The 15848-nt window shown below is 31.4% G+C and overlaps 1 protein-coding gene across 1 annotated transcript; it reads right to left on the bottom strand.

Moving 5' to 3' along the window:
• Positions 1-2047: 2047 nt before the first annotated feature.
• On the bottom strand, positions 2048-11795 carry LOC132726197 (uncharacterized). The gene is made up of 6 exons (XM_060711473.1): positions 11692-11795; positions 11395-11428; positions 9847-11046; positions 4882-4932; positions 3861-4070; positions 2048-3237 (listed from the first exon to the last, which is right to left on the bottom strand). The coding sequence occupies exons 1-6, from the start codon at positions 11716-11718 to the stop codon at positions 3005-3007; spliced, it is 1755 nt and encodes a 584-aa protein (XP_060567456.1). The 5' UTR covers positions 11719-11795; the 3' UTR covers positions 2048-3004.
• Positions 11796-15848: the final 4053 nt, after the last annotated feature.

The raw sequence follows: 15848 nt of genomic DNA, 5'->3' as shown, positions 1-15848 counted from the left end.
GCAATTTTTACCCGGGGTTTAAATTTTCAGATAATTTTTTTTTTCCAGTTTTAAATGGTGATCAGATTCTTTGATTTTTTAAAAAATTTACCCACTGTTGCGGTTCCCCGCAAATTGCAGGGGAAACTCCCCTTCTTAAACCAAATCCTTTGTGAAGAAACGGGGGCCCGGGGGATCCGAGTTTTCCCCGTTAATTTAAACCCCGAAATATTTTTGGCCTTTTGAGAGACAAAACCCTTTTTTATCCTTGAACGTTTATTCCTTTATATTTTTTTCATTTTTTTTGGGTATTTCATAACTTTTAATTTTTTTGCTTTAAAAAATCAAATAATATTCAATAAAAAAGAAATATGAATTTTTTTTCTTCGGGTTTCAATGGAGAGCTTTTTAAAAAAAATATGTTTTAAGGGTTAGAACGAAGTATATATTTTTTTCCTAGTTTTTTAAAATTTAATAAAATTCTTTTATAATTGTATTGACCCTTTCTAAAAATTCCCTTAGGAAATTTCAAAATTTTTTTTTGTATTAAAAATTTTAAAAATACTGAAAAAATAAAATTAAAATGTATTCCAGATTGCCTTAATCTTTTCCCAAAAGTCGTGACAATACTATGTTTTCAAATATGTCGTGAATAAAAATATATAAATATTACAAACAATTACAAAACAAACATCATGGAACATATAATATGCATATAAAATTACAAATAAAATGTTTTAATTTAACCCTGAACATATAATTATTTCTGAAACATATGGGAAATTTTGCATGTTCGTTTTGATTAACAATTGAAATACCTCGTGAATAAAGATAATTTTTTCCACGGCACGATGCTATATTGAATAAACAGTTTTGGTAACATGAAATGCAGGCGATAAAAAACATTAATTAAGTTTTTATAATTATAAAGTGGGTGCAGCCGGTTTATTTGTTATAACTTTCTAAAGACAACGCAAAATAGAAGTTTCTTGCTCAGAATATTAAGATTTCTAAAGGATGTTCTCACCAGGTTGTTTCATCTTTGCGTGCTCTTTTCCTTGTACTAGTATGCAGGTAGGTATTTTCACATTCTGTAAGATTATAATGAGATTTAATAGCATTATGAGAATGAAGTTGTTTTATTTTAAAAAGGGTTGTATTTGCAAACATTTGTTGTTGTTGTTAATGATGATGATGGTGATGTTATTGTTGTAATCATTGTCGTTATGATTGTTGTTTTCGTCGTCGTCGCCGTCGTTGTGTTAAATTTTAAAATAAAAAAAAGTAAATTTATAGGGATACAATGCTTAAAATATTTGATATACCTTTTACTGCACTTTTTATCTTATGTATGAGCACAAAATCGCAATTCGAGTCATTTATTTCAATGTACGTATTAGCTGAATCTGCATCTAATTATATCAATAGTTACTGCTACACAACCACCTGCTGAATAAAATTTTATGCATTTTCCGACAAATATTGTAATGTCTTTTTTGAAAAGACAAATACTGTAATGTCTTTTTTGAGGCTTCTGACATTAGTTTTTTGCAAATCCTTCCTTTATTATCTATGTATTTTCTCTCAAAAGCACTAGGTATAAATGGCGAAGATTCAGACGACAAACACAGATTTCTAGATGATCTTAACGATGTTATGTTGTCTAGCATCGACGTTAATCAAATACAAACTAAACAGCGCAAGAGAGAAATGGATCGTAACCAAAATTTAGAGAGGACGGAGCGTGGACCACCTGGGGAGAGTGGAATACATCCGAACTTTGAAGCTCGATCGGCTTGTTTACCAGGATTGCAAGGCTGTCCCTCGGCCGGTAAACATAATGTCAAGTAAAACGGCATTACGTTGACTAAACACAAACTGAATAATTTTAAAGATAATAAGTTCTTATTATCTAAAGGAATGCTGCATAGATCAGAATGGTGATACACTTGACTTTGATATTATTAATTCGACATATAAGATGATAATGAGATAAAAAATCTTTAATATTTATTAGCATGTTTAAGTTTAATGAGCTTTATTTTTGTTTTTAGGTATTTTCATGTCAAAGAGAAATTCTATTTTAAATAAAAGAAACATGATGTCGAATATTTTGATTTTATTTGATGCTTTTGAATATAGAGACCAATCTCATGTAAGTGTTAAGAATTATTCATACAAACCAGTTTATATCATGCTTAAATAGGTATTTCTTGCAACCTCACTCATGCTTGTCTATCTCCTTTGTACACCCTATTGTTGTGACAAGATGACCTGCTTAGCTGAGTAAGTTAAGCATCAGATCCGCCTGTGCAAACATCACTGGTATTTATGTTAACCTTTTTGCATTGGATTTTAGTTCTTTTTCTATTAACAAACATTTAATTTGTTTAAATATATTTGCGTGAAAAAGTTTCTAATTTGGGACACTTGTTATTTTATGATAAAAGGAAATCAAACTGAAATATTCAAACTACAGTATATAACTGAAGTAACGTGTTAACTCGGATTAAAGTATGTAAGAATCGAACCCGTTACTGCACTTAATTAAGTGATGATATTACAAATCTGCTTTGACGAAAATGTTTCCTAACCAAAATATAATTATAGTTTATACTGTTTTGGAATGGGAAACAGGGCAGATGACACAACTGTTGTAAAGATTTTTCTTATTTTAAGTTCTCATCAGAAATTCATTTCGGATAAACGTTCTCATTCTTTTTAATAAATAAAATATTGCAATTATTTTGTTAAACAAAAAATGTGAAAATGAATGACATTTACATTTGAATGATGATAATAATATAACATTAGATAATACAATGTTCTGTATTTAAGTGCATAAAGAGGGTATACAGAAAGATACATGTGTATTTTGAAATGCTTTCATTTCAATTTCTTGACAATAATACTTTTAAGCTGATAAGAATATTACTAATAAAAATATGTTATGTTTCTTTAATCCAACAAGGATAGAACATATAAAGTAAGCAGTATGTAATAAAGTATACAATGTACATGTATTTTAATTAACATTTTCCGCGCCTTTTCCCAACCCTTCAGTGTCGCTAGATAGAGATATCTCGCTGTTATCTTGATTCTCCAACATCTTGGGTGGCTCATCGTTAACCTCATTTTCTGGTTGAACAGAAGACGTTCTCATTTTCTTCCTTTTCAACAGGAAGAACAGCGTGCAGGCAACCGTAGATAAAACAGCTATTATCCCAAAAACAGACCCAAGTATGATGCCAAGCGAATCTGAAAATATAATTAACAAGTACTTTGTTAAAATTAGACGACACATTTTATGACATTCGTTCGTTTTAAAGGCTATAACATCTATATGTCTATTGTAGAATAGTGTATCAATAATCATGAAGTACATACTCAAAAGTAAAGTATATTGTACATTGCTTATCACTCTTATCTTTCGTAACTTGAGATAAAAAATGTAGGAGTTAAACTATTACTATGCTCATCCTTGAGTAAAATATTTTAATCACAGCACAAAAATGTATTGAAATCCATGAAATTCTAACTGAATTTATCTTATTTGAATAAAAAATGAAGAGAACTATGTATGGGAACCTATGTTCCCTATTACAGGTAAAGTAAAGGTGGATTTTTAAAGGCACTATACATATATATTGATATTTTGGTTTCCTAAATTATGTGATATTTTAAACATAACATATCAACTTTGTGTGAATGGAGTGCAGTCAAAAGATGTTTTTATATTTGCAATTAGACTGTGTAGCGATTACCAAAATTTTCAAATGCAAAATTGAGCATTGTATTTATAAAGCACTGGTTGCTTGTCAGTTATTACATTTATCTTTCATTATATAATGGAAAAACGAAAACAAGTAAAAATCACCAACCCCCTTCTGTACTGCTGCTTGAATTTTGCAGAAATGTTTCGGTTCCATTAGTGTCATTGTGTAGGGCAGTGTTTCCATTTATAGTGGACGTGTCAGTATGGAAATGAACAGGCGTGTTAATGATACTCGATATAGTAGACTGATTGGAGGCTAAACTTTGAAAAGTTGAAGGTGTCTTGGACTGTGCCGTCGATGATGCCTGTAGATTTTCTGAAATATTACAGATAACAACAGCTGTTACACATAAACAGATATAAGTTTATATCTTAGGAAAATATCGATGTAGCGATACAATTAAGCAAGCTCTTTCCGGTGTTGCCAGTAAAAAGTTGGTTTTATCATAATAGTAAAGTCTCTTTACAACCTTAAAATTAGATTAAATAGCATGATATTTAAACTAGACGAACCACATTTGATGTTGGTGTAAACATAACGCAGATGTCGAGACACTTAAGACAATCTTGATATAAGTGCCTGTAAATGATTTGTCGTTATAACAAAACTATAATGCTATAATACTACATTTCACAATATATAAAATCCAGTTGAAAAATATAAAATAGAGAAAAACAGAATCCCTAAAGGAAGCACAAACACAGCAAAATTAAAATTGTTGCAGACTCGGTTTGATTGACCCTGTTTATTACTCATAAGTTTTTTTTAAGGTAATGGATAATGGTAAAAGTCAACATTGAAATTTACAAATATGAACATGTTTAGGGATCGGTTCGACTGAGTCAGTTCAAGAGCGGACACGAAAACTTGCAAGCCACTGTCTACATAAAACCACATTGAAAACAATTTTCATCCTACATGTAATCGAAATAATATTTAATAAATGCATTGAGTTTCTTTTTCAAAGATGTGTCATGAACATATAATTTTCCTGTTTGTGTTTCATATTTTACAATACCATAGCTTTGTTTTATTAATGCTTTTTTACGTAGATTTAAACCAGACTTTGTTTTATTGCGAAGTCAATTCAAATACAGTACATAAATCAAGTATTAAAAACAACAACCTGCATGGGTTGAGTTTATGTTAGGTGAATTAGATGCAGCTGACATTGTAACTGGAAATAAGAAAATAAACATTGGTAAAATTGGTAGAATATACGAATTTTATAAGAAATTAAATACTCCTGTCCCTTAAATTACATCAATAGCTAAATGGTATTGTAGAATACATTAAAACTGTTCTGTTATATCAGTTTATGTCACTTTCAATACAATGTAGTAAACAAGTAGTAAAAAACAAACACCTGCATGGGTTGAGTTGATGTTAGGTGATTTTGATGCAGCTGACATTGTTGTTGAAAATTAGAAAATAAATACATGCATTGGTGGAAAAAAATAGAATATTCGAATTTAATCGAAAAATTAAAAAAAAAATATCCCTTAATGACACTAATAGCTAAATAGTATTTTAGAATACCCATTGAAATACGTTATTGTCTAAGTCCAAAGTCATAATGCAATACAATGGAAAAAAACAACAAATGCCTGCATGGGTTGAGTTAACATCAGTGGACGGCGATATAGGTGACATGGTAGAGAAAGGAATCTCGTCTGAAAAACAAAATGCAATTATTTACAAGGAAAAAAGCTAAATAATCATATAACTGGACCATTTTAAACTTATTATGCTAAATTACATCAATAGGTTATTTTGAAGAAAAAAACTTTATGAATATATAATTTCACATGTTTAGATCAAATTCTGTCTTTGTTTACTTAAAACATAATTTCCATTTCAAAAACGTGTACACGAATTCGAACTTGATCCTGCTGAAAATATTGTAACGAAAATATTTGACTGCATTAACACGCCTGGTAAATGATTGAGCTACCTCTTTCGGAGGTATACGGTAAAACGCTATATCGCTACTTCCGAGCTAGTGTATGTCGCTTAAATCAAGTGTCAAGTGTTTCATTTTTAGCTCACCTGTCACAAAATGACATGGTGAGCTTTTGTGATTGCTTTTCGTCCGGCGTCCGTCCGACCGTTGACCGTCCGTCCGTCGTCCGTCCTTCCGTAAACTGTAACTTTAAACGACATCTTCTCATTCCCACTAGGCCAATTTCATCCAAATTTCACAGGAATGTTCCTTTGGTAGTCAACTGTTAAATATTGTTCAAAGAATTTAATTCCAAGCAGAACTCTGGTTGCCATGGCAACCGAAAGAAAAAAAACTTAAAATATCTTCTTTCAGAAAACCCCAAATAGCTAAAGCTTAAATATTAAGCATGAAACACCTTCTAGTAGATGTCTGCCAAGTTTGTACAAATAAATGCCCTGGGGTCAAAATTGGCCCCGCCCCGGGGGTCATTGATTTTCCTTATTTGTATATAGTAAAAACTTTAAAAATCTTCTTTTAGAAAACCGCAAGAGCTAGAGCTTACATATTTGGCATGAAACATCAACTAGTCAGTGTCTACCAAGTTTGTTCAAATAAATGCCATAGGGTTAAAATTGGCCCGGCCCCGAGGGTCATTGATTTTCCTTATTTGTATATAGTAAAAACTTAAAATATTTTCTTTTAAAAAACCGCAAGAGCTGAAGCTTAAATATTTGGCATGAAACATTTCCTAGTGGGTGTCTACCAAGTTTTTTCAAATCAATGCCCTGGGGTCAAAATTGGTCCCGCTCTGGGGGGTCATTGATTTTCCTTATTTGTACGTAGTAAAAACTTTAAAAGTCTTCTTTTAAAACCCCAAATAGCTACAGCTATGAATATGAAGCATGAAACATCTTCAAATGAATTCATTGATTCTCATTATTTTGTAGAGAGTAAAATCTTAAAAAATCTTGTTTTTTAAAAAACCCAAAGAGCTAGAGTTTAAATAATAAACATGAACTATTTTCTAATAAGTGTCTACCAAGATTGTTTTAATAAAAGCCCTGGGGTCAAAATTGGTGTCATTGTTTTTTCCTATATGTATAAAGTAAAAACTTAAATAAAATTTATCATAAAAACCCCAAAAGGGTAAAGCTTAGATAAATTATCATGAAACATCTTCCAATGGCTGTTTTCTAAGTTTGTTCGAATAAAAGTCCATGGTATAAAATTGCCATTGGCCCAGGGGCCTATATACAGGTGAGCGATTTCAGGGCCATCATGGTCCTCTTGTTTTATATATTTTGTCATACCAAATATCGCAATTCGGAGAATGCCTTGCCATGAAGATTTGATTAAAGTTTCCAGAAAACGTAAGGTTGTGATTAAATGTATGTCACCTAACAAGGTACAGTAGCAAAAATATTGTAGGTGCGGTATGTGTGGTTTGACGCTATTATCTTTAACTGTACGTGTATACCCGCCAATGTCAACTAGTACCAGAATAGATGTCGTTGAATAAAACATTATCATATAATCGGAATATCTGCTGACATGTATATACAGGGATGACCATTTTATGCAGCCTAAGCGATTACAAAATAAAATATTAGAAAAAAGTCACTATAAGCGAATGCAAAATAGAAATATTTGTAAGATATTGAATAAGGCTAAGAAATGAACTTAAATACGATTTTTAATTAATTTCTAAAATTTCTTAACCGCCTTTTATTTTCTGTTATAAGTGCAAGAGCTGATCTATGTAAGAAAATTCAAATTCTGTTTGTGTATGATTTGTTGACGATATAAACCATTAACCTCTTCGTAAAACTTCTGGCACCGCATTTTTCTAACCGGCACTCCATTTTCCCAAAATAAGAACTTTTCATGTAAAATGGAATGAAACTAAAAAACGTCTTCGCGCTGTTAAAACAAATTGGGCACTGGATCGCAATCAATATCGATTTAAAGTTTTATTCTCAGTATATAAGTATATTTTCAGCATTTAAGGCATTTCTTCCACTTTAAGTTCTCTTCCTGATTTGTGACAGAATGACAAATTTCGTGTTTTAAGGCTTTATAACATCAGTGGAATTCTTTTTTGTAACAATATCAACAATTATTCATGTTTAAACGGATCATAAATCGGATCATAGATAAAAATCACTTGGTCATAGAAGTATCAAATCGCTATATTATATAGGTCAACATAACAGGGCTTATGGTACTTGATATAAGTGTTCATTGATAGATATCACACCACTATCTTTAAAAAAACTGATGTCTCATTGAATACGCTGTAACATGAATCTGAATCAATCGGGCCGCATGGCAATATTTTTTCTATAATTTTAAGATTTCAATGGTTTTTCAGATTGTTGGACAATACATGCAATCAAATACGATTTAAAGATTACGAGTTTGTTTAACAAAATGAGGGTAAATAATTTTAATATTTATTACAAAGGAAACTTGTAACTTCAGCAATGTCTGACTTTTATTAGTAACCAATGAAGTTAGATAAGAGCCCATTTGAGGCTTAGGTAGTTCCTATGTTTATATTCTTTCATGAATATAAGTATGTTTTTAGTATTCTTGTAAATATATTTCGTTACGCAAAATCCTTTCGACCGTTCTCTTTTGTGTCGCACGTTACTCAAAAAGTATTTGACCTAGAGTCATGAAACTTTACAGGAATGTTGATCAGCATGTGTTGTTGTGCACCTGGGTATTTTCGTCTGGATATTTTAGTATGTTTAGAGTAATTGCCCTTGACTTAAAATTTTTTGCAACTTTCAACTTGTGTCGCATGTAACTCAAAAAGTATTTGGCCTAGAGTCATGAAACTTTACAGGAATCTTGATCAGCATGTGTACTTGTGCACATGGATAGTTTTGTCTGATTTATTTAGTATTTTTAGAGTTATTGCCCTTGACTAGAAAATGTTTGCAATTTTCAACTTGTGTCGCATGTAACTCAAAAAGGATTTGACATAGAGTCATTAAACCTTACGGGAAGGTTGCTCAGCATATTTAGTCTTGCACCTGGGGTTTCGCTTGTGGATCTATACTGTATTTGTAGAGTTATTTCCCTTGACTTAGTGAAAGCCGTTTCATTATGTTATCACTTGTTCTTGGGTGCTTGAGTAAGAATCGACCAACTTTACAGGAATAATGATCAACATCACTAAATTACAAGAATAATGATTTACAGCACTGTGAAGCTATGCACCTGGGACTTTGCATGTGGATTTTTTTCAGTTTTGTTAGAGTTTTTGCCCTTGACTTACAGTATTATAAATTTGCAATTTTCAACTTTTTCATGCATAGCTCAAAAAGTATTTCACTTGTAGGCATGAAAGTTTACCAGAATGATGGTCAGCATGTGTACTTATGAACCTTGGGGTTTGCTTGTGGATTAATTCAGTATTTATAAAGTTCTCGCCCTTTACTTAGTAAAAGATTTTTTTAGTTTTCAAAACTATTTGACACAGTGTCATAAGATTGACAGAACAGTGGCGCGGTTGGGGCACCCGTGTCCTATGGACACATTTCTAGTTTAGATATGTTATAATTATTTAAAGCTTTCAATGAGATTCATGAACTTTAACTTGATAAGTAAAAATGTATGCCGCCAGCAATCATTCGCAACACCAGACCTCTCCAATAACGTGCATGTGATCGAGATATTCAAATAAACACAAGCTGCAATTTTAATCATAAGGCTTTAACAGCACACATAACACAAATATTTATAATTTAAGCCTGGATCAATCAAATTGCACGTGCGCTGTTTTCTACTCTTATCAGTGACATGACATTGCTTAAACTTTGCGATACAATATGATATACACCAACTTAATAAGTTATTGTTAACAAATGTGGAAACACCCGGTCGGTCCTCAGCCATGTAATTATAAGATGCATTTGTTTCGTTCAACACAAAATATTTAGACTGGATTTTTTGTAACATTTTCTGAAAATTTCATTTGAATTTTTGTCAAGCATATTACCGTCGAATCCAATTGCATATAGTACTGCCGTCTAAACCAACCATAAAACTGATCCTAAAAAAATATTTTATAAATACCTTCTTAGTCTACCGTATAAAACGTTATCGCAAAACCCATCAAAACGAAAACACACTTACCGAAGTTGGACAACTGCATCCCTCCCGGATACCCATACCCTACAGCGTTTATTTCTCCTAGTCCATACACTTGTAGTCCGAACTTAACATTGCTATTAATATGGTAAATGTGGTGAAATCCGAAACTTACGTTCATTATTAAAACAGTGTAATTATCTAATGGTGCCGATACATTAAAGATGTCCTCTTGTGCATCTGTTAAATTTGATTCGTCAAGAATAAGTCCATCCATATTCACCTTTGGTATGATTACAGAAATATGGTTACTGGCATTTATGTAAACACTGGGAATCGCAAAATAATAAGCATTTAAAAAATTCTGAAGACCTTGTATTACAGTCATAAAAGGGTCTCCTATATTCACTTTTGGATACAACTTGCCAAAGCCAAATTGGAAGACGGAAATGATACTCTTTGATACAACTACAGTCGGTGTGTTGCCCATTCTTATAAAAACGGATGAGTCGTGCCTACAAACAGTTTTCGAAATATTATGAAAACATGTTGAATCAGTTACTGAACTATTAAAATGTGTAACTTTGAGCTCATACGCTTCCTTTGGTGGTGTAGGTGGTACAATATAAATATTGTCTAAGGCCTGAAGTGGAAGCATTTGTTCAGTTATAATATCACAATATCCAACACCATGTGGAATGTTCGCACACTTAGTTCCAGATATCACTGTGACTGGCTTGTCTGACGTGACTGACATACCCTGAATGTCAATAACGGTGGTGAATTGAAAAACATCAAGTTGATTTAATGTAAAATTATGCAAGGAGTTTCCGTCGTTAATATATCCTTGAGTTGTAGAATTGGTGGCTACGACCATTATGAATATGTTTTCTGATCGTAAGGGCTCATACGCAGCGACTGTATAATACTGTCCAATCGCTGATACAGGCAAAACAAGGAATGAATCGGCACTACCTTCATTATAATTAGTTGCGTATACGGATACGTCATGGCTGGTGGTAAGATAAATCCCGCGGTTTTCTATAAAATTTCCAAACCGTGCAATACTGCAATTTATCTTAATTTCTGTTAATTTCCCAATCGGTCCACCTTTGTCTAAATTTAGAAATGGTATGCTTATATTATAGCTGCCTGAAGATGACGAAGCTATAGTTATTGACACGTCCCCACAGGTAGTCTCTGCATTGTGGGGAATTCCGAAAATAAACTCTCTTCCATAATGACCTGTTGGTAGAATATAAATTACGTTTATGTAAACAATGTCGCGAGATGACTTTTGCAATACTTGACTAGATCATATATTTGCTTTTAAAAATGCAAGTCATTGGTACGCTTATGATAATGCTACTATAACAATTTTTCTGTGAGATATTGCGATAAAATGTTGCAAATTATTTTTAATTCTTATAATTCATTTTGGCTAGTGGAACCAAAACTCAATGTAAAAGTTATTCAACGTCTTCTTTTTTCTTAATTCACTTTTTTCAAGTTGAATATTAACAAGTGGATCAGCTGTGAAAGCTAAACGCCTTTATGAACAAAAACGAAAAAAAAAGAGTAAAATGTGCGTACTTTTACCACTTGTCTGAGTGAAAAGTGCATTTACCTGAAATAAAATTTAAAAAAATTGAAGAATAGTAAAATTCCACCATAACAATGTCTAGTATACCACAATATAATTTATTTAAGATAAAACATTTAACCATAGAAAGCAATTTCTGAAACTAACAGCTATATGTTTAGTGCTTATATTTTTGTTCTCCGGTTACTTTATATCGAAATTAATATTATCTTTACAAACTCCTTATTTACATTTATAATATAAACAAAATCACAATCAAAATAGGTAGTTAAAAATATTAATATTACCAGAATATAAAAGAAAATGTTCCACATGTTGCCAACACCTTAAAAAAGTTGTATATACTCCCGGATGATCTAGCTTTTTCAATATTATTTCAGTTGAAGAGCTAGAGATGCAAGTTTTATATAATTGTCGCACATTTATCATTGACTTTTATCTCAAAGACATCGCGACCTCCGATCTCGAATAATGTTGGAATAACTCACAAATCAAAATTTATCTACAATAAGTGAACTTTAATCTCAAATAGGAAGACAAATGTAACTATTATCTTATATAGTTTCAAAATCAAAACTTGTAAGCCTTCTTTGCGTCTTAAATTTTAATAAAAGATTTAGTTAATGTACAAACCGAGAGTATATCAAAGAACATCAATTAATATTACACCTTATTTGCATACGCTCTTCTATATTTAATATGACGTCATCCGGTCAGTAAACCGCATACAGACCGGGGGCGGTCCATAATTCTTATATGGTTTTGATAACATCATGTTTGATACAGGAAGGCGTATGCAAATGAGGTATATTTCATTTTGTTGTTAAATGATTTTTTTTACTGAATTTGTTGTTTTGTTTCACATAAATTTATTAAATGTTGATTAAAATCACGATTTATAAAGTCTTTAAATTGATTATAAATTTTATTTATACAGTTTGTGAAAATCTTAAAGTTTGGGGTTTTTTTTGCCTGTTAATTTTGATTAACAAAAATTGAATTACAAAAGAAGAGCACGATTTTTTTTGCTGTATCGCTTGGAAATAATAATAAATAATCCGACTAGGGTTTGAGATATTTCACACACTGAACAAATAAATTATTATTTGAAAGTAAATTATAGTAAACATTAAAGCAACAAAAGGGATGAAATGATTTAGATTCGGTATAATATAACAAATAAAACATGGCCTTTCTGGCAAAATGCAAGTTAAAGGACTGGTTGGTCAGACCTCTGAATGTATATGTCCCTCAGCTGCGCTTCGGGCCATATACCTTCCTCAGTCTGACCAATCAGTCCGTAAACTTCCATATTGCCCTCAAGTCCGTGTTTTAATTGTTAATTATATTATAGTTGTCTTTGTTTGAATAAATAATGAATCTTTTCTTGTATTTACCATTACAAAAGTATTTGTATATTCAGGGGAAACAAGAAGTATCTCTAAAAAAAAAAATACTCGGCCGGAGTAAAACTGGGTAACTTGCATATGCTATTTGGATACAGACAGAATGTTAGCAATGCTTGCTTAACAATGATATAATAATTTTTAAAAGTTGTCAAAGTATAGGATAACTTCTATTTTACAGTATTTATTTAGCTGTCCCTATTATTTGTTTTTACGTTTGACTTTAAATTGTGTAATCTTATGCAATATTTACAGTATGGATTTAAAAAAATCACATTATCGTGAAATACTGAAAATAGAAATAAACCATACTGGATAATTAGTATAAAACCAACACACTACTTACAAACGTTTTATCTTAAATTTAAGGCAAGCAGCTACATTAATGATGGAAAAGAAAAATATAAAACACTGTAAACATTTTGTTAACCGGTCTTGGTTTCACAAACAAAAACTACATGTATTGTTATTACTAGAAATAGAACTGAAAGTGGATCATAATTCCATCCATTACATTACTTGTGTGAAGGTTTGGCGATCTGAAGCCATATATACTGAATGTCATTTTAGATTTAAAGTGAAACTATGTCCATCCAAGTGTATATAGTGAGTGAACAGGTGAATATCAAAATTAGTTTTCATTTTGCCACAATTCCTTTTAATTTGATAATTTAGTTCCCATAATCTATAAATAATACACAGATCCAAATAAAATTTCTGTAAATATCTATTAGAATTTACCTATAATGCTCAGTTTATATTGAGAGTTGGGTACTCTTTTTTATATTTTTGGCAGATTATTAATTTTATCCTAAACATTTTCCAGTATCAGCTGTTGGTCAAACACCATTTAAACAATCTGTTGAAAATAGATTTAAAACACTTCGTGTTTTAACTATTCCTGTTATGTCAAGCCTGTCAAACAAATAACAAATTGATGTGCTTTCAGCCATATTCTAAAAGTAATTCTTACAGAATAGACGGCATACCTCTCAGTCTGTGTCAAAATAATTGAAATAAGAAACTACAAATTAGCCAATTATGGAAACAAATAATTTCATAGCACATTTGACCATGACTGGGCCAAAAACTGTGCTACTGAGTCATGTGCATTGTATTGTTTAGTCAGCTTTCACATCCGACATCCTCATCTAGCCCCCCCCCCCCCAAAAAAAAAAAAAAAAATAAATAAATAAATAAATAAAATAAAATAAAAAATAAAAAGATAAAATTAAAAATTAAAAAATAAAATAAAGCAAAGAAAACCTAGGGGATTTGCATTATGACTAAAGTCTATATCAATGGCCGAAACTACTTACCGTCTTATCGAAGTTATCAAACGTAAAACACTTTAGGTGCTTGAGTTAACTGTTCAACAAACGGTGCTTATACTTCAATATTGATAACAACTGACACGGATTCTGAATGTCTGTACTTGTTACTATTAGTTTACTTGTTAAATCCAAATCACATATTTCACCCCGGGACTTGGTAAGTATCACGGGTTATAACACATTGTTGAGTACAATACTTAATTTACTTTAAAAAAAAAAAAAAAAAAAAAAAAAAAAAATACTTAATTTACTTGACGAATACACAGCTTTCAATGTTTTATTGCAGAGGCACGTGCCAAGTCAAATTGAATCAGTATCGTGTCAAACAATGTATAATGACCACACTATCAATGTGTAACATTTTTACCGAACTGTGTTTCTTTGAATCGATATCGGGGTTTTGCACTGACATGAAAACGAGGCTAGACAGAGTTCAATATGGTTTTAATATGGACCTTTTGAGATTCGTCATATAAAAACGACACTAATAGGTTACATCTTTTTAAGGTGGTTTTTAATGAATAGAAATGAAAAGAAATCTCAACATACTATCATATGTTAATAACATATGGTCCTCGGGGTGATAGAAGATCTTGTCAACCTGAGACCTGGCCGGTATATTACACCGAGGCGCAGCAGAGGGGTAATATGCCAGTTCAAGAGTTGGCAATATCCTCTATCACCCCGACAGCCATGTGTTATTTATTTTATATTACGGAATTAAAACTACAATATTTATATAGTTCGCAGTCAAGGAAATAAATTGAATACACATCATCATTTTTACAACTTAATTTTGCTCACAATAATAAACTTTAAGAATGATTTTATAAATTTCTACATAAATTTGAGTAACAATATAGTTAAACCTAAAAATTTGCTGAATATGGTGTTATGCAAGAGTTATATGCCCAGGGTGATATAAAATATCCTCCGGTGTATATATCCTAGGAGGGTGATATTCAGTCAGAAGACATAACAGGCCTATGGGAATTTTACATTGAAGAATATATTGAGGTATAATATAACCAATGATCTAATTTTATTTTGGCCGATTGTTCAAATGTAAGATAGAGCATTTGAGTGTACCGCCAAATTGAAAATGTAGCAGGTTTTGTATGCTTCAGCCTGTTCATCTGAATTGAATAAAATGAAATTTTTAAAAGGGATCGGAGGTTATGAAGCGCGAGTGCATATTACAGAAAGAATGCCAAAAGATAATATTCTGAAAAAAGCAAACAACATAATTATCCTAAGGACAATAATAAAGTATTCTAGAAGAAATGCTGGGACCATACAACTTTAGAAAAAATCAAACAGAAGGAGCTAAAAATACCACAATCAGTCTTACAAAACAATTATTTCGTGCTCGGTGATCTTCAAGTATCATATCGTATTTCACTTACGATAAATTTTACGATTCATTTGATATTGATGTGCTTAAAGAGCTTGAAATAAGTATTAAACACAATCAAGTAACAATGAGAAGAAAAAAAAAAGATTAAAAATGATATTTTCTATCTTGGTCAAAAATAATAACATGGGCCTAAGTGATTCATAAACAGTCTGCTACGTTAATGCTAAGGTATAATAGATAAATAAAAAGGAGTGAGACTAAAAAAAAAAGATTGGAGCACCACATTAATTTTACTAAATACCGTATTCCGGTATATACCGGTCAAGGCGCTTGAATCATAAAATGCT

The sequence above is a fragment of the Ruditapes philippinarum genome, unplaced genomic scaffold (assembly GCF_026571515.1).
Source record: "Ruditapes philippinarum isolate M1 unplaced genomic scaffold, ASM2657151v2 ctg140_1_1_1_1, whole genome shotgun sequence".
NCBI classification, from domain to species: Eukaryota; Metazoa; Mollusca; class Bivalvia; order Venerida; family Veneridae; genus Ruditapes; species Ruditapes philippinarum.
The sequence above is the reverse complement of the archived record's forward strand: the minus strand, read 5'-3'. Positions and strand labels throughout refer to the sequence as shown.